At 49.8% G+C, this 27,010-nt stretch overlaps 1 protein-coding gene across 1 annotated transcript in view; it reads right to left on the bottom strand.

The window, feature by feature from the left end:
• Nucleotides 1-27,010, bottom strand: part of FARP2 (FERM, ARH/RhoGEF and pleckstrin domain protein 2) — a 109,618-nt gene that overhangs the window by 61,661 nt on the left and 20,947 nt on the right. The window contains exons 6-8 of the mRNA XM_036253674.1: nucleotides 3,715-3,819; nucleotides 2,177-2,219; nucleotides 1,049-1,127 (exon numbers count right to left, since the gene is read on the bottom strand). Coding sequence (XP_036109567.1) covers nucleotides 1,049-1,127; nucleotides 2,177-2,219; nucleotides 3,715-3,819 — 227 coding nt within the window. The remainder of the gene's footprint in view (nucleotides 1-1,048; nucleotides 1,128-2,176; nucleotides 2,220-3,714; nucleotides 3,820-27,010) is intronic.

The following is a 27,010-nucleotide window of genomic DNA, read 5'->3' as shown; positions in this document are numbered from 1 at the left end:
AGGTCAGATAAATTAGGGTGCAGCCGTGTACGCCACAGGGCAAGATGTCTATGCTATGGACGTGGGGGCACGATATCCCCCAAGCCCCATATGCACAGCTTGCCGCGGCCCCGGGTCAGCTGTGCACCACTGGGGATTTGCCTGGACACGCCGGGGTCAGGGCTTCTGGCCAGAGTGCGGTGCAGGGAGTGGGGGGCTACTTTTACTTGGCGTAGCTTTATTTCACTGTTTCTCTTTTCTTTTCCCAAGCAAGTACTTTTTAATAAATAAAACAAGGACCTTCTGCATAAACACGGCTTGAGCCCAGGATGCTGAATTAGGTAGCACTTCCTGGTATTCATCATTTTCCAGGTATAAATATATTTAGAAGCTATTCCCTTAAAAGGGATTTTTGGGTAAGTGTCAGGAATTTAATATGCCAGAGATAAGCTCTGTGTTCACCATACAAACTCCACCGTCCTTAAGGCCACTCCCTCACCTACACAACGAGAGGTGAACGGCTAACCCGGCAGCCTGGTTTCATGAGGGTGAGCGTCCTGCGAGAACTGTGCAGAGAAAGGGTGTGAAGACGACGAGGACACGTGTGCTTTGTTGGAAGGCTAAAGGGTTGTCTGTTCCTCCCACCCATCAAGGTTCTCCTTCAGCTCATACCTGACCTCAGGCTGTGAGTTGGTTTTTAGGTTGTTGCTTTATTCGAATTACAAAATTGGTAAGTAAAACAGTAGGGAAAAAAACCTAAGGACTTCATGCACATGTATACATTTATGCTCATTTAGAGAACATCAGTTCAGCTGTACCCTAGTACCCCATTTTTTATTCTCAAATGTGTACCATGAACCTGTCTTCCAAGTCCCATCCACATTTGTGTTCGTGCAAGAGTTAATTGTCAAAACGTTCTCTCCACTGCTGCACACAGATTACTACGTTTGTGTATCCGGGGCTCGTTCATTCGTTCACTGTGCCCTGAGCACCAGTGAGCCGGCGCGTGGGAGATCCGGTACGTCCAAGGCTCTGCTGACAGGGGCCACAGCCCAGGGCGGGTACTCACCGTGTGTATTCTTCCTGCAGCTGGCCGGGATCAGGTGGGAAGAACTTCACTGCTAGGCGGAGCACTGCGTTCTTTGGCCCTATACAAGAAAGCACGTAGCTGTCACCAGTAAGGCCAGTCTCTGCTGTGCTTGCTGTCTTTCCGGGCACTGCGACATGGCTGAGCAGTACTTTCAAAGGGACTGCTAAAGCAAGTCTTTCCAAATACGATGGTAAGAAATTTCCTGTGCATGAAATCTGAGTCCTAAGTTCCAGTCACATATATCAAAGGAAATTAAAAACATTTGTGTTAAACAAAGATTACTCAAGGAAACTCTAAAAATATGCAGGAGATTGCACATTAAAAATTTAAATATTTTTATGTCAAAAAGTTAAGGTGTTTACACAATTAAGTAGTAATAATAAAAAAATTACTTTTGAATTCCTTATATACTTAACTGAAAGAAAAATGTCTTCATAACTTGCTATACTGAATTGGAACAATCTGATTACTGTAAAGAAAAAGCATAAACTAATAGCTCATCTAAGTGGCTCAGCTTTTTCAAAAATTGTAACATAATCATGTAATTTGCCCCAAAAAGGCAAGAACAACGGTTCTGCTAAAATGCTATGGCAACCGAAACAGCCTCAACTCATCAGCAGCTGCTCCCCACATCCTCCCCCCCTCAGTTCAGGACTAAGGAAGTTCCAGGTGAATATACCCTACACAATGACCTAAGAACTGAGAAGCATCCCTACATGCCTTACATTTTCAAAACTGAACAAAGAGATTAACAAAAATAATTATGTTTATGACAATTATGTTTATAACTACAAAACAGCACGAACTATTTTATTAAAAGTGCCACTTAAAGGAAGACCCTCAATGGCGTTCGTGACTAGAGGGGACCTGCACACTTATTTTGCATGTTGCTTCCAAGCGTGGGAGGCGAGTCACCTAGAACCAGAGAGCACTGCCCGTCCAGCTGCAGGAACCGGCAGGGACCTCCAGGGCTGGCTGCTGCTGGCGCCCCCTCATGGCTGTCCAGGGTGGTGGCAGAGAACACCTAATCAGGCCTCAGATTTGAACAGCCAAGGACAAAAGCATCTTGAGTGAACAGAACTTTAAGAAGTTAAAAAAAGGACTTACTTCGTACTTGCCTACTGATGGGTTTCATAGGTTCAAGCCAAATCTAAAGAGGATTTAAGAAAAGAGACCAAATCTGTTACATGATTTCTGTTTACTAAGTATGCTACAGACCACAAAAACACTGAGATGAAGAGAGACAGGGAAGGCGGGACGTTTTGGCCCTCGTGCTCTTACACATGGGGCACAACCTGCCCAGAGACAGGGGAGATGCAATGCCCACTCTAGGGGTGCGGGACCTCAGTAAGTCTCAGAGTGCTGGCACCCACATGCACAGCAAGGCACCCCCAGTTCTTCGGGGGCTTCTGCTGAGACCAGAGAGACACTGAGCACATGCAGCACCGTGACCAGCTGGCGAGGGCTAGTGCCCAGACGCAGAGGCCAAGCTCCGCAGTGCTTCCAAACTCGGGCTGGTTCTGGTCTCTGTAAACAGTGTCATCTGTGAACTCCACCTCTACTAGACAGAACGGAGCACAGCGGGTTTGGTAAAACTGTTTGCTCAAAACCCACTTTCAAAATGACGATCGTGCAGGATGTATCAGTGGGTGCTTTGAAAACTGATGAAGAGACCTGGCCGGTCTGGCTCAGCGGTTAGAGCGTCAGCGTGCAGACCAGAGAGTCCTGGGTACGGTTCCTGCTAAGGGCACGTACCTGGGTAGCAGTGTGTCCCCGGACCCCGGTTGGGGTTGTGTGGTTGGCGGCCACTCGATGTGTCTCTCTCACATCGATTTGTCTCTCTTTCTCTTCCTCCCTCTCTCCCTCCCGCTCTACCTAAGATAAATGCAAAAATGTCCTCAGGTGAGGATAAAAAAAAAAAAAGAAAATGACCAAGAGCCCGGCCGGTGTGGCTCAGTGGACTGAGAAGTCCTGGTTGGATTCCAGGTCAGGGCACATGCCCAGGTTTCAGGCTCGATCCCCAGTAGGGGGCATGCAGGAGGCAGCCAATCGATGTTTCATCAACATTTCTACCTCTCTCTCTAAAAAAAAAAAAATCAATAGAAATATATTTAAAAAAATCAATAAAAACATAAAAAAAAAAAAAAAAAAGAAAACCGATGACGAAAGGCTCTCCTTGCACGTGTGGGGAGAGCAAACCCACCAGGATGTGGAGCAGGCTTCCACAACGGGCACACCCGTCTCCCACAGCTATAAATAACACATCTTAATAGTACCGTAAAAATTTTTTTTTTCCTTATTGATGTTAGAGAGACAAAGGAAGGGAGAGGGAGAGAGAGAGCGACACCTTGATGAGAGAGAACATCGACTGGCTGCCTCCTGCATGTTCCCCACTGGGGATGAGGCCCACAACCTGGGCATGTGTCCTGACAGGGAATTGACCACTGACTTCTTGGTGCAGGGTCGACGCTCAACCACTGAACCACACCAGCCGGGCAATAGCACAGTTTTGATAATAATAACGTCCCAGTTTAGAAATACCTTACTTACATCACCAGCCGTCCTCAAAGGCTCGTGGGGAGGCGGCTGTTGAGAGGGCTCTACAACACACCAGAGCTCTTTCCAAAGGAACGGGAAGCACCTACCCAGTAGGACAGAGCGTGTTGAAACTCCAGCCCGAAGTAGTCACATTCCAGCAGGTTCAAGCGCCTCCACACCTGGGTCAGCAGAACCTGGCCATCACGTCTGGGCTGTGGTGAGACGGTGAGAAAGAGCACGAGGAGGGTTAAATGCCTTCAAACAACAAAGATCTACGAACACGGTGGCAAGAGGCCACCTCCCGCGTGCAAACCATTCCAGTTAATTTCTTGTTCCACAGTCCTTCCGGGAAGGCTTACAAACTGTCGCACAGAAAAATAAAAGGTGTCTGGGGCTCGTTGTGCTCAGAAACTGATACCAAATAAAGTGAAAAAATTCCTTCAATTTTACTTTCTCGGTGTTTTAGTCAGAATTCTTGTAACTTAGGGCTACAGACACCATTTGTAGTCACAGTAAACATTTTATCAAGTTCTGATATTTACTAAGAAGGTGGGTCCCCGAGCCATGCTTGCACAGGATCCCCGTGACTAGGTCAGTACTCAGCGGTATTCGTGCTCATGAGAGCACGACCTTTCTCAAACGGGCAGGGCAGCCAGCTCTCAGTGCCGGCGGACTAAAGACGAGAGCAAAACCAAGGGGATATTTCTGTTGTCTGCAGTAAGTAAGACCTTCCTAAGCATAGCACAAAGACTGATAAATTTGATTAAATAAAAATGAAAAACTTCTGAATAGAAAGACACTAAATAAAACTGTACAATCGTACCGGAAAAAAAGGACATCTCCCACTGCTCCAATGGATCGGGGAGAAACAAAGGGTGCTCCAGCCCCCCTGACGAAGGGGTAACACTGACAGACAGCATGTCCACACCGGCTGGGGCGACAGCTCACATGACCTTCTGGGATCGTCTGAAACATCTCAGAATTTGAAGTGTACAAATACCTTTGCCTAAGCAAGTCCAGTCCCGAACTCTCTCCTACAGAGAATTCTCACGCAGCCACACAGAGGAAAATGTGCGAGGACAAGCTCAGCAGAGAATTGATAAAATAACTAATGTTGCAGCCAAATGGAAAAGTATGCAACCCTTAAAAAGAAGACAGAACCCTGCGTGTACTACCATGGATGAGGTCCAAGACCACAGTTCAATCAAGAAAAAAAGTTTCGCCCTGGCCGGTTTCGCTCAGTGGTTAGAGTGCCGGCTCATGGGCCGAAGGGTTTCGCGTTTGATTCCCAGTCAAGGGCACGTACTTGGGTTGCAGGTTCGATCCCTGGCCCCGGTTGGGGTCGTGCAGGAGGCAACCAATCAATGTGTGTCTTTCACATGGATGTTTCTCTCTCCCCCCCTCTTTCTCCCTTCCAGTCTATTAAAAATCAGGTATCCTCAGGTGAGGGTTAACAACAACAAAGAAGTTTCCACATCTGTACAGCGTGTATGATAAGCTCCCATTTCAGAGAGCACACGTCCTGTTTACATGCAACAGAAACAGAGCTGAACAGGGCATCTTCACAGGGACCACGGCTGAAGGACTGGACTGATGTAGGGATGGTCAAGGGCTTTCACTTTTACCTTATTTATAAACTTCTGTAATGTCTACATTTTCTTCAATAGGCATGTCATGTTTGCCATTAAAAATAGTATGTGCAAGTGTGTGTGTGTGTGTGTGTGTGTGTGTGTAGCAAATCTCCATTGTTCCAAAGGATGTTCTATTCTTTTAAGTTTAACCACCAGATTTTCTAACTGTGTACCCAAGAAGTGTTCATGCTCCTAAAGTGAGAATTCTCATTCGAAGGAAGAACCGCATCTGCCGTCACAAAGCAGCACAGAGAGACAGCACAGTGAGCACCTCATCAGAATGAGGGGGCCGCCAGGTGACCTCAGGTGGAAAACAACATGAGACCAGAGGGCAGGCCAAGGGTCTCTGCCGCCGCCTCACACGTGTCAGTGGGAGCCCAGGGCTGCGCTGGGTGACGGGGAAGGGGCACGCCTCGAGGACAATGCGCCTGCGCCTGGCCCCTGCTAACCCTGACAACCCCTGGGCTGTAAGACCACCCGGGAAGTCCCCCGCAGGCCGTGTGTCCTCGCCACACCTTCACCCTGACTCCAGGCAACCACGCGGCCCCTTCTCTATTCGCCCTGCAGACACAGCTGACCATGTCGCTGCAGGACTGGGGGGACTCCACAGGATCGACCAGGGATGCCCCAAGTGCCTCTGCAGAGTGCACAGCCCTACACTACGGGGCATCACCCACCGGGGAGACCTGCACACCCAGGCTGTTCCCTCACAGGAAAATTCCCTCTCCTTTTCCTTCCGCCGGACTCCAACATATCCTCTGAGAACCTGGTAAGTCACCTCATCTGTAAGGTCCCCTTAATTTCAGTCACTTCCACCTAACAACCACATCACCTGGTGCACATCTGGCATTGTTTACACCTGTGTGTGGGTGTGTTCCTCCAACTAGATGGCGACCCTGAGGGCAGAGACTATGCTCACCCATCCTGAACCCCCAGGCCCAGCACATGGGAGGAGCATCGATCTGACCCCCTAAGCGGCTACCATGGCTCCACTGCCCTCAGCCCTTCTCTCTTCTTCAGCTGCCTGGGCACCCGTGTGCTGGTCAGGTCGACAGCCCACCCAAGCCCTCCACTCCTGGTCAGTACAGCCGGGCTTGCTCCAGGACCCGACGCACATCACACGTGCAGACACACAGGCCACTCACGACGCACCTCATCCCAAACTCCAAACACCCTGGACAGGGATCAGGAATCTGGGTGCAAAAGTGCATTTAGTCATATGCGCATTTGTTTAAAAAATGTTTTCCTTTATTGATTTTAGAGAGAAAGGATGAGAGGGGGAGAGAGAGATAGAAACACCGATGAGAGAGAACATCCACTGCCCGCCTCCTGCATGCCCCCCCCCCCCCCCCGGGGATCAGGCCCACAACCTGGGCATGTGCCCTGACCGGGAATCAAACCGGTGACCTCTTGGTGCAGGAGTTGACGCTCAACCACTGAGCCACACCGGCTGGGCAACACACGCATTTATATTTTCACACACACAGATGTACATCTGTGTAATGCAAATGAATGGACACACACAAGTATGGACACATGTAGACACACATACAGACATCCCTACATGCATACACAAGAATGAACATACATACAGACATATGTATGTAGGTTTGTTTAACCTCCTGACTTGAAGTAAATTTTACTAAACTAATGTTTTTGTGAGTTGATTATCCTATGTTCAGCGAAGAAAGGGATTTTTGGGTTCTCTGTGTCATCTGAACTACGTATTCTCCTACATAACCATGAGAATCAGGTGTTTTCACAAACCACGTAGAAATGGATAGTTCCCATGCTCTCTACATCAACCCCAAAGCATGGTGGTGAGAATCCCTTCCACATCTTTTGTATGGAAAAGAATCCCCAAACTCCAAACAAATAAACACACCCCCTACAGAAGAATGACCATTTATGGACATCAATAAAAATATCCCCAGTGAAATATCAGCAAACATAATCTAGCAATAACTAAGAGAGTAATAAGCTATAACCAAGTATAATTATTCAAAAGATAGAGGATAGATCAATACAATATTAGAAGATTACTGCTACATATTAATAGACCTGGAGGAAAAAAACTCAATCCTATGATGAGCCCCAAAAAATGCAATCTGAGATGCTGAGAAGGCACCTGATAAAATTCAATTTCCACTCTTGGTATACACTCTTAATAACATGGGAAAGAGGCGTGACTGTTACCATCAGACAAGCGGGTCCCTCCAGACGGCATGCCACCACCACAGTCAACGCCGGCACCCACAGGGAACAGAGACGAGGAGAAAACCAGGAGAGAGAGAAGCAGCACCATCTTTCTCAGAGACGAACTTAGTCCTGAAAGGCCAAGGACATCAACCGGAAAACGACGACGAGAAAGACAGAATCCCATTTGGCGGCAGGAGAAATGATCACCCAGGTTATCACCAGCCTTCACATATACAACGAACGACTATTTTCAGGACAGGAAGGAACAACCACACTGGTAACAGCAACAATAACTAAGTTTCTTGGAATAAATTTAACAATAAAAGAAAGCTTTATGGAGATCAGTCACAAACCACTGTTGAGAGAGGCGTGGCAGGCAGGTTCCTGGGACTTCCCACCAAGACAACACGTCTACTGAATGAAGACCCACTGTCCTAGTAAGAGCATCAACAGGACTCTGAGGAGCCGGATAGGCTGATTCTACAGTTGACATGTATTTTTTAAATGCAAAAATGGCGGAGAAAATTCTGAAAAAAGAGAAATAGGGGAGGACTAGCCTTATCAGATATTCAAATTGTTGAAAACCACAATTAAAACATTTGGTATGGGAGCAAGTCTGCAAAGACAAACCAATGGAAGAGAACAGGAGGTGAAGCAATACATTCAATTATATAAGATACTGGAGTATCTGATGAAAGTGATGTTTCACATCAATCAGTGGGAGAGCACAGATTTTTCAATGAACACTAGTGGGTACCCATCTGGAGAAAATAAGGCTGCAGCCTGACCACCCATCATTGCAAGATGAGTGAAACACCTGTGCATCAAAGTGCGGCACCGAGATAAGGTGGTTCTGTGCTCCAGGGGAGGCAATTCTCAGTCCAGCCAGGAATGAGAAGCACAGCAGGAGGCTCAAGCAACGGGAACACAAAAACCAGTGTCGGCCAGGAAGGGGCACTGTGGCATCCAAGACCTTTTCAGAGACGACACAAAACTTACGGCTCCTGCCACAGACAAAGCGCTAATTTCCTTAAAACAAAACAAACTGCAAACATCGGTAACTTGATCTGAGCGGAAAAGAAAAATGAGCAAGAGAAGCCGCCGCTAAGAGGAGCCGGGATGACGTTTGGATGCGCACACTGAGGCTCCCTGCATGCAAGACAGAATGAAGATGGAGCTGAGATCCACGCTGTGCTCCAGGCTGCAGGGCTGGCTCAGCACACACTGGGGTGGGGACCCGCTCGCTTGCGCATGGGCTGGCAGGAGCAAACCCCACATGCCAGGCTGGAACTACCTACTCCATGTCCATGTCCACACCCTTCTCTCAGAAACCCTGCTCTGACACATATCTCACAGGCGCAAAACCATGCACAGAAATAAGACCTGTTCCTGATGCCACCACCAGCAAACAACTGAATGTCCCCAAGTCCAGCAGGACAGGACAGACGAGCCGCAGCCCAGCACCGTGCAGGGAAGGCAGACAAGGCCGCTCCCCGTGACTGACACAGAAAGCAGCAGGGTGCAGAGCAGTGCCCACAACGCGTACCTAGCCCCAGCGTGAACCCGTGCGCAGGGCACAAAGACAGTGGACATGCACGGCGGTCAGTGCGGAGACTCCCAGGAGGAAGAGCAGTGACCAGCATGCTAGTTGGGAACTGAACTGTGTGACGGCACCTTCTCCTCTATTTTGTATCATGAGCATGTACTGACCGATTTTTTAAGTCTACAGATTAAAAAATAATAATGGTAGAGTAGCCCTCGCCAGTTTGGCTCGGCGGTTGGTTAGAGCACAGTCCTGTGCACCAGAAGGTTGCTGGTTCGATTCGCAGTCAGGGCACATGCTCGAACTGAGGGTTCGATCCCCAGCTGGGGTGTGTACAGGGGGCAACCAACTGATGTTGCTCTCTCACACTGATGTCTCTCTCTCCTTTCCTCTCTAAAATCAATAAAAACATATTTCAACAATAAGAAAGGCTGAGTATGGGGGTCGGGCTGTGTGCACACAGGGCCAAGTGCAGGATGTCAGGACCAGGCGGGGAGGGCGTCCCCTCGTGAGGTGGGTGGGAGTGGGGGAAAGGCAGTGGAGAGAGCACCCAGAGCGGGACGGATGTCAGAGCAGCAAGAACGCAGCCGTCCACCGGGAGGTCCTGGGTCAGAAGGACTCGAAGAGGAAAGAGGACACTCACCTCACACCTACCACCTTCCTTGGAGGGTGGGCTGCTGCCAGGTCTGGGGCAGGAAGATGAGCCAGAACATTCTGTGCCACCAAGTACAGCAGAGCTCACAGAACAATGGGGCGTGTCAAAGGACACAGTCCAGTTCCACGGGCTAAATCTGCCCAAGGGGCCTTGAGAGAGGCACGGTGGGCAGGACCACAGGCGGAGCAGGAGCCCTGAGCCCACACTCACAAGAACCTGCTCATGACAGGGGGAGCAGCGCACGTCACTGGGGAGAAGCCTGGCAGGCACCCCCATCCAGGAGGTCAAGTGGGCGTCACCAGAAGTGGACATACGGAAACTGCCCCCTGCACCGGGAGCCATGAGACCCAGCACCCTTTCTGCGCCAGCCACATCTCAGTCTGTCCGGCTGCTAGACCACAGACTCATGAACAACAGACTTTTTTTTTTAATCCTCACCCAAGGATATTTTTTCTGTTTATCTTCAGAAAGAGTGAGGGCGGGGGGAGAGAAATATCGACGTGAGACACATCGACTGGTTGTCTCCCACACGACCCCGACCGGGGCCGGGGATTGAACCTGCAACCCACATATGTGCCCTTGACCGGAAAGAAACCCGAGACTCTTCGGTCTGTGGGCTGACGCTCTAACCACTGAGCCACACCAGCCAGGGCCAAACAGCAGAAATGTACTTCTCACAGTTCTCGAGGCTGAACACTCAAGATCAAGGTGCCTGCACGCTCCGTGTCTGGTGCGGACCTGCCTCCTGGGTCACAGGTGGTGTCTCCTCGCTGTGTCCATGGTGGGAGGGCGGGGGAGCTCTCTGGGGTCCCTTCACTCACCCCATTCACAGGGGCCACGCCATCATGACCGTATCATCTCCAGAGGCCCCGCCTCCTAAAATCATCACATTGGGGGTACATTTCAACCTATGAATTTTGGGGGACACAAACATTCCATCCATAACACCCTGCTAGAGATGGACGAATGACACCCGGTCACGAGGAAACGGCGTCTCTGAGACTCGTCTGTAGGATAACTGTGATCTCCAAGAATGCCAAGGCCGTGGACGTCACAGGCTGGACCCCAAACTGTGGCCTGGGTCCTCTGTTGTGAAGGACACGAGCGGGACCTCCAGGGCCTGACCGCGCAACGGCCTGCGCTGCGTCCTCACTGGCGCTGACGGAGACCCCTGGCCGGCAGCAAGCGCACCTGCAGGGGGAGGGTGCAGTGTCGGCAGCTCACTGCCAAATATTCAGAGAAAAATTCTTGTGCTATTTTTGCCATTTTTCCCTGTAAGTTTGAGATTTCTTTGAAATAGAAAGTTAAAAATACCAAATCTTAGCAGCTGAAAACAAAACATATAAACTATGGGAATTAACAAATGATTTTAGCAAAGTCACAGGATATAAAGTTATACACAAGGCAATTCTGCTTCTATAAACTAATAATAAACAACTAGAAAAGGAAATCTAGCCCGGCTGGTGTGGCTCAGGGGTTGAGCGTCGACCATACACCAAGAGGTGGCTGGTTCGATTCCTGGTCAGAGCACATGCCCAGGTTGTGGGCCTGATTCCCAGTGCGGGGCATGCAGGAGGCGGCCACTCAATGTTCTCTCTCATCAATGTTTCTCTCTCTCTCTCCCTCTCCCTTCTCTCTCTCTAAAAAAAAAATCAATAAAGAGAAAAAAAAGTGAAAATCTAAAAATTGCTATTTACAGTGGCAAAAAAACCCAAAATGGCCCTGGCTGGTTTGGCTCAGCAGTTGGAGTGTCGGCCTGCGGACCAGAGAGTCTCGGGTTCGGTTACCACTAGGGGCACGTACCAAAAAAAAGGTAAAAAGATCTGGAATGGATGAAACAGCTGAGAAACGTGAAGGAAGCCTAAGGCAACGTCTCCCCATCTAGGAAAACGGCCCGTCCTCCGAGACGCCAGTTTACCACTGACGACAGGTCTGAATTAGGATGTGAATGACAGGCAGCCACAGAGACAGAGTTCACGGAACACGCACTCCGATGACATTTACAAGAGACTCAAGGTCTGGCAAAACCACGTTGTGGTAGTAGGGATGGGACAGTGGCGACTTCAGCAGGTATCGTCACTGACTGGTTGGCAGGGAGCCTGTGCACCCCAACCTGGTGGTAGTGCGTGGGGCACACCTGCAAAATCCACCCGGCTGCTCGGGGAAGGTGTGTGCACTTTGCTGTGGAAGCTGCACCTCGATAAGAAAGCAGTTACGGGGCAAACGGGTGAAGGGCCCCTGGAGCCCATGGAAACCAACCTCACCTTTCACATCATCTCTGAGATGTCCTGGTTTGCGGCTCCTACACCTCACTCAGCACAGGGCAGCCGGTCCTCTCACTGATGTTTCTACCTGACAAGAACACCTGCCCTTGCCAACAAGTCTCTCCAACCTCCACCTACCAAAATCTCACCAGGTCAGTCTCTTGGACACAGTCGTTTGTCAAGATCCCTGTAAAATGGTCATCCGGAACAGAACACAGTTGAAAGACACAGTCCGGTCCAGGGCCTACGCAGCGGCACCGAGTCGCTGGACGCGGGTTACCGCACGGAAATTCAGTTCTCCAGAGCACAGAGCCTTGCCCTCCACGACACGCCCCCAGAACCACACCCACCCAGTTTACTTTATAAACAAGGCATTTTTTGAAAGACTAAACACAGAAGCGAGAGGGAGGATTTTCAGACCATGTTTCGGGACAGCATGAACCATATTTTGCATTCTGTCCAATAGTTAACCAGTCTCCACACATGTAGTGACTTTTGACGCCTTTTCCTTGAGGACAAAATGCTACATGTGTTGTTGTTTTTTTTGTATGTGCCCCTGGTGGGAACCGAACCCAGGACTCTCTGGTCCGCAAGCCGATGCTCCAACCGCTGAGCCAAGCTGGCCAGAGCTGCTACATGGTTCTTGACACTTCAACTCAAATGATGAAAAGAGGTCAGAGCTGTTTAGATGGCTGTATACTGGGACAAAACCTCCTGTTATGACCATAAGTGATGAGGACCAACCTGCCGTCACTCATAAAAGATGGGAGATTCATCAAGAACAACCATGACGGGGTGAGGAGGTACGAGGCCGCTGCAGGCCCAGGAAGGTTCTCCCACAGGCCTGCTGTGCCGCGGAGACAAGCAGTTTCCACGTATGTGAAGAACCCGAGGAAGATGTTGAACAGTTATTTCCAAACCTAAAGAAGAGTCAAGCCCTGGCCAGTTTGGCTCAGCGGTTAGAGCGTCAGCCTGCGGTCCGGAGAGACCCGGGTTCGGTTCCCGCTAAGGGCATGTACTTCAGTTGCAGTTTGTCCCCGGCCCTGGTTGGTCGTGTGGGTGGCAGCCACTCGATGTGTCCCTTCATGTCAATGTTTCTCTCTCTCTCTCCCTCCCACTCTATCTGTACAAAAAATGGAAAAATATCCTCGGGTGAGGATAAAAAAAAAAGAAGAGTCAAGTAGAAGAAACAGTTTCATTTTAAGAGTACATTTTAGCTAAATGTACTCTTAGCACTGATGGCCAAGGTGGTGAAATATAAAATAATTAGGGTGTGTGGCCTAATCACCTCCAAAAGAGAAGAGACAATACCTGACCGAGGGTCGGCCACCTCTGTTCAGAGCGGGAGAGAGAACAGGTGCTCCTGCAGACGCCTGCGGGTTCCTTGGCCCGTCACCAGGAACAAGGCAGGTTGAGCTGCTCCAGAGCACACTCTGCCGTGGAGTCCTGGCTGCCCACGCAGTGGGGACGCTGAGCCTGAGTTTTCCTCGTTTGAAAAATACATGCAGCTCGTACCCTCGAAAGGTTCACGAAGATGCAATGAAATGACACGCTGCACGGTGCCCAGCCAGGCTGGTTTCCAAGCCCACAGCCGGGTGCACACCCAGAACAGACCTCTGACCTGCAGAGAGCTGACACCCTCCGGAGTCTTCCATCCAGGGCTCGTGCTCATGCAGAATCTACGAGGGGGAAGCAGACGAGACTGAGCCCCTGCGTTCCGTGGCAGGGCATGTCACTCAAAATGGCAAGCGGTAACGAATTTCAGCTGCCAAAATGTACGCAAACTCAGGAAAACTCACTATATTTTCTATAAGGAAATGTAAAGATACCAAACTTTGAGAGGTTGGTATCACTTTCCAGGTTCACCCCTCTAATTTGTACAGGGGGTTGTGACGGAAGCTCACGGATACCACAGTCGGTTCTCAGTGTCCCTTGTTCTATCACACCCACATCTGTGCTTACATTTACCTCCTCTTCCGAAACATGCAGAAACCCACCGTCAGCTGGACTGCAGTGCCCACTGTATGTTCCCAAAGTAGCCAATGGCCGGATGACATGAGACGCTCCCTGAACAGGAGGGGAAGTCACAAACAGGTCCCCCCAAAGACAAGCTGCCCACAGTTGGTTCCCACGGAAGTGAGAGGCCGCCCACGTGGCCCCATGCTTGGGGGGCTGGCTACAGGGGAACAGCACGCAGAACACAATGTACAAATACAGGTTCAACACCAAGACCTCTGCCCAGTGCTTCCATTTCCCCGGTCAGTCCACTTACACATAAGCATATTGTTCAAGGTTTACATCCACAAAAGTACCATTAAAGATTGTGTCTGATGGGAACGGCTACAGAAGCTCAGCTAACAAAGTGCTGCTTTATTCTTTGTCTTAAGCAGTGTGGGAAAATTCCTCTCGAAAAAGCTTGGTTTCTTCCTTTGACTTGTTTGCTTCATGGGCCCGTTTAGTTCATCTGCCAATGACATCTCCATCTAGACGCCGACTCCTGTTGTAGATGCTGCATCTCCAAGGCTAGTCTCCCTGCTCACGATGTTTCTTGTCTCATAATTAAATCGGCCCAATGTCCTTTTATAATGTTACATTGTGGAAGGAAAATAAGCATGAGAGCTCACAGGAAACTGTAGCTACATTCATTCTAGACTCTGAAAGGTCACCAGCATTTTGATGGGCGTCTCATTCTCTCTGGCTTCCAAGTCTTAGGTTCTCCCATACTCCTGAAAGGCTGCAGCCACAGAGACTCGTGCCTAATCGAAGGGCACGGCTGTGAGAGCTGCTTCTGCTTGTTGGGGTCCTGCACCCACTCAGGCTCAGACTGCAGATCCACTCACACACAGATCACCTCCACCGTGAGACATGGGCCTATGGTGAGCCTTGCACCAGTGGGTCCGTGGGCACTGACTCTTCCACGGGGGTTTCTCTTCAGTGACTCAAAGGAACAGGACAACGCGAGTCCCCACACTTAAATCATGACTGTGGGGAAGCCCAATGTCTAGGGGTTGCACCTGCTCCTAGCCCACCACCTCGGCCTTGCTTTGTGAGCCTGGGGTCCACAAGAACAAGCTTCCTCTCTATTTCTGCGGCACTGACAGCAGCAGCACAGACCCAGCGTCCCCCACCCCTGCGTTTTCCCGACAGTCCTGTCGGGGCAGTGACTGTCTTCACCTCCCTGGTCAGAACCGGGCCGGTTCCTCAGCTCTGCCTCCCTGTCTGCTGTTCGTCCCATTCGTTTCCCCGTCCACCTAACTGATGCATTTGTCTCCTGACTGTCCCTGGAAAATGCCCGCGGTCTATGAGCCCCAACAGCTTTACCCAGGGAGGACAGACCCTGATCCCGAGTGGCCAGCCTGCCACGTCACGCGAAGCGCACGCAACGGCACAGACGCTCGGCACGGCCGCCGAGGTGAGAGTGGAAGAGGTCCCCGAGACGCCTGTCCTGCCAGCTCCCTTCTGTGTTTTGTTTTCTTTCTTTTTCAGGGTTCTGGGAAATGCGGAGTGGCTGCTAATGGGTACGTTGTTTCTTTTTGGGGTGAAAATGTTCTAAAATCGATTGTGGTGATGGCTGCGCAACTCTGGACACACTACACACAATGGATGCCCTGGCTGGCGTGGCGCAGTTGGCCGGTGGCATTCCAGGCACCAGAAGGTTGCTGGTTCAGCTCCCGCTCCAGAGCACACGCCCGGGCTGTGGGCTCCATCCCTGGTAGGGTGCAGAAGGCAGCTGACTGATGTTACGCTGTCACACTGATGTTCTCTCCCCCTCTCCCCTCCTGTCTCTCTAAAAAAATCAATAAATGATTCTTTAAAAACAAAACAAAAAAACCCACATTGGATTCTACCCTTTAAATAGGTGGACTATATGGTACATGAATTAGATCTCCAAAGCTCTTCTTAAGAAAATCTACATAGCCCTGGCCAGTTTGGCTCAGCGGTTAGAGCGTCGGCCTGCGGTCCGGAGAGACCCGGGTTCGGTTCCCGCTAAGGGCACGTACTTCGGTTGCAGTTTGTCCCCGGCTTTGGTTGGTCGTGCGGGTGGCAGCCACTCGATGTGTCCCTTCACGTCGATGTTTCTCTCTCTCTCTCTCCCTCCTACTCTATCTGTACAAAAAAATAAATAAATAAAAAAAAAAAAAAAAAAGAAAAAAGAAAATCTACATAGACTCTTCTCCTGGTTGTGATTACAGATGCTCCTCTTAGTTTTTTCTTTCTTTCCTTCATTGATTTGAGAGAGAGAGAAGGGAGAGGGAGAGAGAGATAGAAACATGGATGAGAGAGAACATCAACTGTCTCTCCTGCATGCCCCCACTGGGGATTTAGCTCACAACCTGGGCATGTCCCCTGACCGGGAATTGAACTGGCGACCTCTTGGTGCAGGGTTGACGCTCAACCACCGAGCCACCCCGGCCGGGTTGCAGATGCTCTTTGTGTGTTTACTGACATGCAGTGGAGAAGCAAAGCTTCAGAGGATGTGCTGGTTATGAGCTGTCAAGGTCATCTTAGACTACAGAGTCTATAATGTTTTAACTGCTTATCAACTTCGTGCTAAAAAAATTGTATTTATCACTTTGTTTTATAAACAAGTAACTGACCAAATCTTGTTTTTATTAATTTTACCCCATGAATATTCTGAGTCTTTGTTAAGCAGAGATAACATTTGATTTACTTTACTCGCTATGTAGCAAGTCCACTTATTAGGTCTTTAACTTTGAGAAAATGACAGAACATTTGTGCCTCAGTTTCCCTGTCTGTAAAATGGGGATAACATAGTTGCTTTAAGCATCAACAAATTAGGCAAATATAAATAAATTGCTTTGAACTCTTGCAGATCATATAGCAAACTGACCACTTACCATCATAATAGAAAAATTTAACTTTAATAGAGTGGATATAAACACAATATGAATATTTCTTCCACATACATGATGATACAACAAAACACATCAATTTCATCTTTATACAACATTACTGTTTTCTCACTTTACATGTGAGAACATATGTGGTGTGATACTGGGGGGAAAATACAGTTTTCTCCTTGACTGTCCATGACGTGAAGTTAAGCAGAGGCTAGCTCCCTTCTGAATGAAGTCCCAAGTTCATCGACAGCTCTAACAAGTGGGGGACAGAGCTGGTAATGAGCTTCCTAAACCCAGTGGGTGCAGAGGGGATGCGCACACACGTGCACAAAGGTACGAGTGGACTTGCTCCGGTGTGGGGAAGGACCGCGAGGCCTCCTGGCCCCAAGGCATGGGCGAGGGCACGTGGAACAGGACACATAGGAGTGGACAGGCCTGATTTCCCATCATATATGTACATGGTGCATGTCACACATTAGACTGAACATGCAACCTGCTATTTCTGGTAAGTTTGAGGAGTTAGGAGAGAATCCACGTTTTATTCCTCATCTTTAACTGAGCCTCAGGGACAAAGTGAAACTGAAGGTGTCTCAGCTCAGCATCAGCCTCCTGGGCAGTTCCTTCCCTCCTTCCTCATCAACGAAGGGCTTCTGTCGGCCTGCCTGTCCTTGCTTGTGGAGACACACTCACCGAAAGGAAACCGGTCTGTCGGCACGCCCTGCCCACTCATGCACCCGGGCCCTGTGGCCAGGCCGCTGCCCTGGGCACAAGGGAAGCCTGCCTTGTGCACTCTAAAAACGGTCAGTTGTCGTCTCTCAGCCTTTTGGCTGAGATCAACCGTTTATATCTGTTCTTATCAGTTTAAAAACAGTCAGTGAAACCAGTACTGGTCACTCTGCAACTCGTTTGAAGAAGTACACAGACAACCAAGAATGGCCAGACACTGAAAACCAAATTCCTGAAACAGTTTGCCTTAACAACATTTAGGGTATGTTTCTATTATTTTATATGGTTTTATTTATTTATTTATTTATTTATTTATTTATTTTTTATCCTCACCTAAGGACATTTTTCCATTTTTTGTTCAGATAGAGTGGGCGGGAGAGAGAGAGAAGCATCAAAGTGAAAGGGACACATCGAGTGGCTGCCACCCGCACAACCCAACCAGGGCCGAGGACAAACTGCAACCGAGGTACATGCCCTTAGTGGGAACCAAACCTGGGTCTTCCTGGACCACAGGCCGACGCTCTAACCGCTGAGCCAAACCGGCCAGGGCTATTTTATATGGTTTTAAAAGATGCAAGATGGATGTGAGTTAAAGCCAGAAGCAAACAGCTACAGGGTGGATTATCCTCAGTCCGACATGTTTGACTCGAGAGAGCCTGCTCTGCACTGTGTTGTTCATTTCACCTGAGGATGTTTCCCCACTGATTTTTAGAGAAAGTGGAAGGGGGAGAGAGAGAGAAACATCGATGTGAGAGAGACACGTGGATTGGTTGACTGCCTCATGAACCCCTCTAGGGCTGGGGATCAAACCTTCAACCCAGGTACTCACCCTTTCTTTAACTTATCTTTATTGTTGAATGTATCACAGATGTTCCTCCTTTATCCCCTATTGACCCCTTCCTTCCCGCTCCTGCTCCCTCCTGCCTTCCCCACACTGCTGTCTGTCCATTGGTTATGCATATAGACATATAAGTTCTTTGGTTTATTTCTTCCCAACTCCCCCCCTTCCCTTTGAGGTTTGTCAGTCTAACAGCCAATTTGTACTTCTTAATCCTTTCACCTTTTCCACCAAATCCCCCAACCCCCCTCCCATCTGGCAACCAACAAAATGTTGTTTTTTAATCCTCATCCGAGGACATTGTTCAACTTTTTATTCAGATAGAGCGGGAAGGAGAGAGAGGAAGAGAGAGAGAGAAACATCGATGGGAAAGGGACACATCGAGTGGCCGCCACCCGCATGACCCAACCAGGGCCAGGGACAAACTGCAGCCAAGGTACATGCCCTTAGCGGGAACCAAACCCGGGTCTCTGTGGACCGCAGGCTAACGCTCTAACCGCTGAGCCAAACCGGTCAGGGCAATTGTTCCATTTTTTTGTTCAGATACAGTGGAAAGGAGAGAGAGGAAGAGAGAGAAACATCGACGTGAAAGGGACACATTGAGTGGCTGCCTCCCGCAGGGCCCAACCAGGGCCAGGGACAAGGTGCAACCGAAGTACGTGCCCTTAGCGGAAACTGAACCTGGGTCTCTCTGGACCGCAGGCCAACACTCTAACCGCTGAGCCAAATTGGCTAGGGCCCAACAAAATGTTCTTTATCTATGAGAACTGTTTCCGTTTTGCCTTTTCATCCTCTTTGTAGATTAAATTGTCGATAGATATGTATTTATTCCCATTTTGTTTGTTCATTTTTTTTATCTTCTTTTTCTTCAAGAAGACCCCTCAACATTTCATATAATAATGGTTTGGTGGTGATGAACTCCTTTAGCTTTTTCTATTCTGAGAAACTCTTGATATGGCCATTGATTCTAAATGACAGTTTTGCAGGATAGAGTAATCTTGGTTGTAAGTTCTTGCTTTTCATCATTCTATGTCTTGCCACTCCCTTCTGGCCTGCAAAGTTTCTTTTGAGAAATCAGCTGACAGTCTTATGGAAACTCCCTTGTAGGTAACTAACTGCTTTTCTCTTGCTGCTTTTAAGATTCTTTGTCTTGAACCTTTTGCATTTTGATGCTGATGTGTCTTGGTGTGTACCTCTTGGGGTTCATCTTGTTTGGGATTCTCTGTGCTTCTTGGACTTGTATATCTATTTCCCTCAGCAAGTTAGGGAAGTTTTCTGTCATTACTGTTTCAAATAGGTTTCCAATTTCTTGTTCTCTCTCTTCTCCTTCTGGCACCCCCATGATGCGAATGTTGGTACACTTGAAGTTGTCCCAGAAGCTCCTTACACTATCCTCATTTTTTTGATTCTTTTTTTTTTTTGCTGTTCTGATTGGCTGTTTTTTGCTTCCTTATATTCCAAATCAATAGTTTGCTTCTTGGCTTTACCTACTCTACTATTGAATCTCTGTGAATTATTCTTTAATTTACCTAGTGCATCCTTATAAGCAGTGTTTAGAACTCTGCATCTGTTAGGTTGCTTATCTCCATTTTGCTTAGTACTTTTCCTGGAGTTTTGTTCTGTTCTTTCATCTGAGACATGTTTCTTTGTTTCCTCATTTTGGCTGCCTCTCTGGGTTTGTTTCTATGTATTAGGTAGAGCTGCTATGTCTCCTGGGCTTCCTACGGTGGTCTATTATAGTAGGTGTCCTGTAGGGTCCAGTGGTACAGCCTCCCTGGTCTCCCAGCTGGGCCCTCAAGGTACACCCTTCGTGTGGACTTTACACCATTCTGTTGTAATTGAGTCTTACTTGCAGTCTCGATGTGGCTGTTTCTTTAATTTCGTAGTTGTGGGACTTCCATCCAGTTAGATTTCAGGTGGTTTTGAATGATGGTTGTTCTGTAGTTTAGCTATAATTTTGATGTGGTTGTGGGAGGAGGTGATACCGTGGTTACTATGCCACCATCTTGACTGGAAGTCCCCCAGGTACTCACCCTTGACCAGGAATCGAACCCATGACCCTTCGGTCTGTGGGCCAACGCACTAAACACTGAGACACATCAGCCAGGGCTCGCTCTGCATTTCTTAAAACTAATTTTTCTTGCCCGGCTGGTGTGGCTCAATGGTTGAGCATCAGACCTGTGGACAGAAAGGTCCCGGTTCAATTCCCAGTCAGGGCTCATGCCCGGGTTGTGGGCTTGATCCCCAAAAGGGGGCATGAAGGAGACAGCTGATCAATGTTTCTCTCTCTCTTATTGATGTTTCTATCTATTCCTCTTTAAAAAAAAATCAATAAAAACATATTTAAAAAGAATAATTTTTCTTTATTGATTTTAGAGAGAGAGGAAAGGAGAGGGAGAGAGAGAGAGACATCGATGGCCACCTCCTGCACGCCCCTCACTGGGATTCTGGCCCACAACCTGGGCCTGTGCCCTGACCGGGAATGGAACTGGCGACCTCTTGGTGCATGGGTCAACACTGAACCTCTGAGCCACACTGGCTGGGCTGGCTTTGCATTTTTAACATGTATGTTCCAACACATTTACCAGAAGAATGTCTAGAGACTTAAAGTCATTCTTTGTTGTCTTAACTGAAAATTACTTTAATAGGGAAAAAATGGTGTTTCTTCTGCTACAAAAATCTGACTTGACCAGTTTCAAATATCAACACACGCACAAAGGCACATGGTCACATATCAGGAAGGACCAAAAAAATAAAATTATACTCATTAGGAAACACTATGAATGTCTGAAAACAGACACTAAGAAAATGTATTTTAGGTCTGCCAGTGAACTGGAGCTGCTGAGCAGGCTGAGCTCCAGGCAGGGGTGTGAGCAGGCTGAGGGCACTGCTGCCTGATTCCCTCTGTGGGCAGAGCAGCCCTTGAGGAGGGGTGGGACCCTCTCTGCCACTGTGGCATGTTCTATAAATGATAAAATTAGACACAAAGAAGCATAACATGCGTGCACAGACCATTCCAGTAACGGCAGTTTGAAAGTACCTCCAGATGCTTTCCATGGTTCTAATGACTAGTTCAACCCTAAAAATAAAGCCGACAGGGCTGCAGCCCGGTAGTCGGGCTGAGGAGGGCCCAGGCTGCATCCCTGGCCAGCAGCGTAGCGTCTCTGACACCGGCTGCAGCAACAACGCGTGAGCGTGATGAGAGTGTCATAGGGGCAACACTGGCACCTGTGGGGGCCACGGCAGTGGCCTCCTGGCCTTGTGCACCAGAGCCCGACCCCCGAGGACACAGCAAGGCCCCTCCATGTGCCCACACTGCCCCAATCCTGTTTCCATGGGCGACTTGGGCCCAGCTCACATTGTCTCAGCGTTTCTTAGCCCACACCCCCTCCACCCTTGAACCCTGCAGCGGCAGCTCCCAAATACTTCCAGGACCACACAATTCTTGCACCTCCCTGTCACTCCTGTCCACACCGTGTCCTGGGCCAGGCTTGGTCCAGAGTCACCATGCCCTTGGCGCTTCTCTGTCCTGAGAGGCCCACCCCCTGACTCCCTGCACAGCCCCACTTCACGTGACTGTTCTCGAGCAGGCAGGCGCTGCAGCACCTGTGTGCCCTGAGCTCCTGCTGCAGGGGGAGGCTGTGTTCACTGTCCATCCCACTGACCTCTGCACCCCAGCCTCCGAGCTGCCTGGTGCCATTCCCGTCAGCAGCCCCAACTGGCCAGTCTCACTCCACACCCCTCTCCGGGATCCCGAAATGACTCCTCCACCCGCAGCTGCGGGCTGTTACTGCCGTGGAGGTCGGGAGAACATGTCCCTATTCTGTCCCAGCGCCCTGGTCCCTGTCACCTAACAGATGGTGTACACCGACCTGTGGGGTGTGCGTGTGTGGAGCTGGGCGGGGGAACGGGCAACAGGCGCCACGGCGCCACACCAGGTAACTAAGAATACCGACGTCCGCATCTCCACCCGGTGCCACGTCCCTGGCATCAGGGTCAAAGCGATGGATGGCTGCCCAGGACCAAACGACAGGCTCCGAGGCCAGGGCAGCCACATAACAGCGGAGTGCGTCAGAAACGCACACAACTTCTGTCTGAAGCCCACATTATCCCCACTTGCAGATGCTGAATTACTGACTTTTCCTCCTGAGATCGGACCAAAATAAGCTCTGAGGCGGTTCACTGCCATATTTAGGATGTTCACGTGGGTGCAACGACAAGCATCTGGCTATGATACTGCTGGAATTCTGGCTATTTTTTCCTGGCCAGAAAGAAAATACTAAGTTTTTACTGGAACGGCGTGTAACCCCACGACGGGAGCCTGTCCTCTGACGTGTCCCACGCTCCAGACAAAGCTTCTGCAATCTTGAAACGAGGAAGAAGGAAAGTCCACTCTGAAATGTCGAATATTTAAAGAAAAAGGGGAGCATGAGCAGACACTCAGTAGCAAAGGCGAGGGTGCCCCTGCTGCGGGTGACGCCTCACACACCCAGCTGTGTCCGAGACGGCTCTTTAACTGCCAGACACCACTTTCCATACACTAATCCAGGAACCGGAAACGCTGCGACTGCGTCGACTCCTAAGCGTCATGGCTACGAAGGGCAGATGGTTCCAGACACCTAGCCCTCTGAGCTGAGGGGCTTCAGACACCTCACACCTGCCAGGCTGGAGCTGAGAGCATTCCTGTCCACGGCAGCACACAAGCCACGGCAGGAGACACACGGCCTCCACGTGGCTTCTTTTATGGCTCGGAAAAAAGACTTTCCAGAGCGAAAGCCAGATTCTATTTTCAAAGGCACAGAATTCATTTATCAACTGAAAACGAACTGAGATTTTACTAGATCCAAAAGCTGGCCATTGACCAAGCTTTGGTAACTTAAAATCCCATCAGCGCGTGTCCAACATCACACAACGAAGGCCACACCATGGGCTCCCGCCAGATTTGCAGACATCTCCCCTCCCCACAGAGGTTTTAATTTAATCAGTGGTCAACAGCACGGACCACAGACTGCATCTCCCTCAGTGTCCCACAAGCCCTAGTGAGCACACGGCTGCCGTAGCAGTGATGTTCATGAACAAGGACGATGAGACGTGGGCAGGTATCACCTACAAATGCGTTAGTATGGATTTAAATATAGGGTCAATTAATGTCCCCAGTTCTATAAATTTACATGACAACTCTAAACGAAGCTTTAAGCTCCCCCAGGCTTGACACGGCCAGCCACCAGCCGTGCTTTCTCTGAGGTCCTCACTCCCCGGGTTGGGGTGGGGGGGTGGTGCTCACTGCTACATGGATGGCTCAGCAAGGGTTAATGTCACACTCCATCCAGGGAAAGACCCCCGAAGGCAACTTCTTAGCGGTATAATTCTCATATTTTGGGCTCAAAACCTTCCTTCTTTAGCTGTTAAAAATAATGTTTAGGCCCTGGCCAGTTTGGCTCAGCGGTTGAGCGTTGGCCTGCGGACCAGAGAGTTCCGGGTTCGGTTCCCGCTAGAGGCACGTACCACAAAAAAATAAAATTACATAAAATTTTAGCCCTGGCCGGTTTGGCTCAGCGGTTAGAGCGTTGGCCTGCAGTCCTGAGAGACCCGGGTTCGGTTCCCGCTAAGGGCGCGTACCTCGGTTGCAGTTTGTCCCCGGCCCTGGTCGGTCGTGCGGGTGGCAGCCACTCGATGTGTTCCTTTCACATTGATATTTCTCTCTCTCTCTGTTTCTCTCTCTCTCTGTTCCTCTCTCTCCCTGTTCCTCTCTCTCCCTCCCACTCTACCTGAACAAAAAATGGAAAAATGTCCTCGGGTGAGGATAAAAAAAAAAAATAACGTTTAGCCCTTGCTGGTGGCTCAGGTGGCTCAGGGCCACCCGTGCACCACAATGCTGCTGGCTGGATGGCCGGTCAGGGGACAGCCCAGGTTGAAGGCTCAACCCCAGTATGGGCCTGCAGGGGGTAGTGGATCGAGGTGTCTCTCTCCCTCTCCCTTCCGCATTCTTTAAAAATCAATAAAAAGTATTTTTATAAAAACCCAATTTTTAAAATTCCACCTCAAACCACAGTGAGATACCACTTCACACCCACCTGAAGGGCTGGAATCTAGGTCAGACATAGCGCTGCTGGGGTATGTAGATGTTGCAGCCACTTGGGAAAAGTCTGTCAGTTCCTCAAACAACTAAGCAGTCACCAAGGACCCAGAAAGTCCAGTCCTCAGTGTACAGCTCAACAGAAACGCACACACGAATATTTAGAGTGTTATTCACAACTGCCAAAAGGTGGCCTGTCCATGAGCTGATGACGGATAGGGAAGTATGGTCCGTCCACACAGTGGAGTATTATTCGGCCATGAAAAGGAACGAGCAGTGCTACATGTTAGTGATGACCTTGGTGCTCGGTGCAAGCAGCCAGCCAGAGACCACGTGTTCCCACTCGAAGGAAATGTCCAGACACTGACATCCACAAACAGAAAGTAGACGTTTGTCTGCTTAGAGCTGAGGGAGAGGGTGGAGGACAGGGGGCGACACCAGAGCGGGGAGTTTCCTTCTGACGATGAAGATGTTCTGAAGCCGGCTGGTGGCGGCTGCACCCATCTGTGAGTGGACTGAAAAACTGAATCGTGCACTTCCAATGACTGCACTGTATGGTGGTCGAATTCTATCTCAATAAGGCTACTAAACATTCTCAGCTTGACTTGACCCTTCAACAGTGACTATTCAGTGCTGACTCTAGTGTCTGGCTTTGCGCCTTTGTCACCAAGAACTAACAGGCATGTGTCGTCTGGATCCAGATGGAAAGCTGGAGCCAACGACAGATGCGGTGATCCTGTGGTTGTGTGGACACCGCTCTCGAGAAAGCAGCACGATGCCTGTCTCTCCCTAGGTGACAACGAAGGGGCCCCAGTCGGCATGCAGAGCACATGACATTCATTTGCATACACAGGCAGACGTCCTGAAAACTGGGTCTCAAAGAGCCCACCTCTCGGGAGCAAGAACAAGGCTGCCTTAGGTGCCGAGGACAAACATGAGGCAGTCAGCCACACTCTCCGTGGAAAGACAGACATGGTCACGAGAAGGTCTTCAGGCCAAGTTGCTCTATATTTTCACTGAAGCAAAATTTAGGCATTTCAAAAATAACTAAATGTCAAATTCTTCCCTAAGTTAAAAAGATCCCTTAAGTAAAAACCTCCGACCTCAAGTAGGGGACCCGACTCACCCCCCCCACAAGGCTGGGGTTTTGTCACCACCTGTGCGCGGAGCCAGGGCTCTGCAAGGTGCCATCTGCACATCCACAGACCCTGCACGCCCACAGACTGCACGCCCACAGAAGGCACGTTCACAGACCCTGCACGTCCACAGACCCTGCACGTCCACAGATCCTGCACGTCCAAAGACTGCACATCCACAGACCCTGCACGTCCACAGATCCTGCACGTCCAAAGACTGCACATCCACAGATCCTGCACGTCCACAGATCCTGCACGTCCACAGACCCTGCACGTCCACGGAAGGCACGTTCACAGATCCTGCACATCCACAGACCCTGCACGTCCAAAGACCCTGCACGTCCACAGACCCTGCACGTCCACAGATCCTGCACGTCCAAAGACTGCACATCCACAGATCCTGCACGTCCACAGATCCTGCACGTCCACAGACCCTGCACGTCCACGGAAGGCACGTTCACAGATCCTGCACATCCACAGACCCTGCATGTCCACAGACCACATGTCCACAGACTGCACATCCACAGAAGGCAAGTCCACAGACCGCACGTCCACAGACCCTGCACGTCCACAGACTCTGCTGCTCAAGACTTGAGTAAAAAGTAAACCAAACCAGCAGACACCACATGGATGTAGATAGCTAAAGACCCAGGACAAACAAGACGAAACACGAGGACTCGAGGTCAAGAAACACTGCTGCAGAGGGGAACTCAAACACTCTTAAAGCATGTTAATCCAACCTGACTTCTGATTTTGCTCCCTCAGCATGTATTTGCAGAGCAAGGCCCTGTCCCAACACTGACGACAAAGCAGTGGATGAACAAAGCCCTGCCTCCTGGGACTTGCCTTCCAGGAGAGACCTCAGGTCAACTCTGGGACAGGGAGTGTCCTCACTGCAGCCCAGAGATCCACCCAGTCGGGACCTTGCTCTCTCCGCCCACGCCCTGCGCCATCCCACCAAGCCAACAGCAGATGTCACTTCACCATAATCTCTCTCCATTCAAATACAAAGACTATAAAGGAGGGACTCTTACTCATTCTCTCTCTAAAAGCCCTGCTGGGTGGCTCAGCTGGTTGGAACCTTGTCCAATACTCCAGAAAGTGGCAGTTTCGGTTCCTGATGAGGGGATACACCCAGGTTTTGGGTTAGATCCCCAGTCGAGGAGCATATGGGAGGTAAATAGTTGCTAACTCTCTGCCTTCCTCTCTCTAAAGGACTCAAATACACAGGAGAGGTAAGTATGAACACAGTGACCAGTGAGGAGTGACGGTGAGGGAGGGATGGGAGGCCCAGGCAGGTGGTCAGCTTGGCCTCGGGATCCTTAGAGCTGCGACCATGGGAGACATGGGGGCACAAAGGAGCAGGGCACACCTCCCTTCTCGGGCCAACCCCTTCCGGAGGGCTGTGGAGGAAGCGCTTCCAGGGCAGGGCAACGAGGCGTGTCCCTCTTCTGGAAAACCAGCCCGGCCCAC

The sequence above is a fragment of the Molossus molossus genome, unplaced genomic scaffold, assembly GCF_014108415.1.
Source record: "Molossus molossus isolate mMolMol1 unplaced genomic scaffold, mMolMol1.p scaffold_m16_p_11, whole genome shotgun sequence".
NCBI classification, from domain to species: Eukaryota; Metazoa; Chordata; class Mammalia; order Chiroptera; family Molossidae; genus Molossus; species Molossus molossus.
Note: the sequence above shows the minus strand (reverse complement) of the source record. Positions and strands in the feature narration are given on the sequence as shown.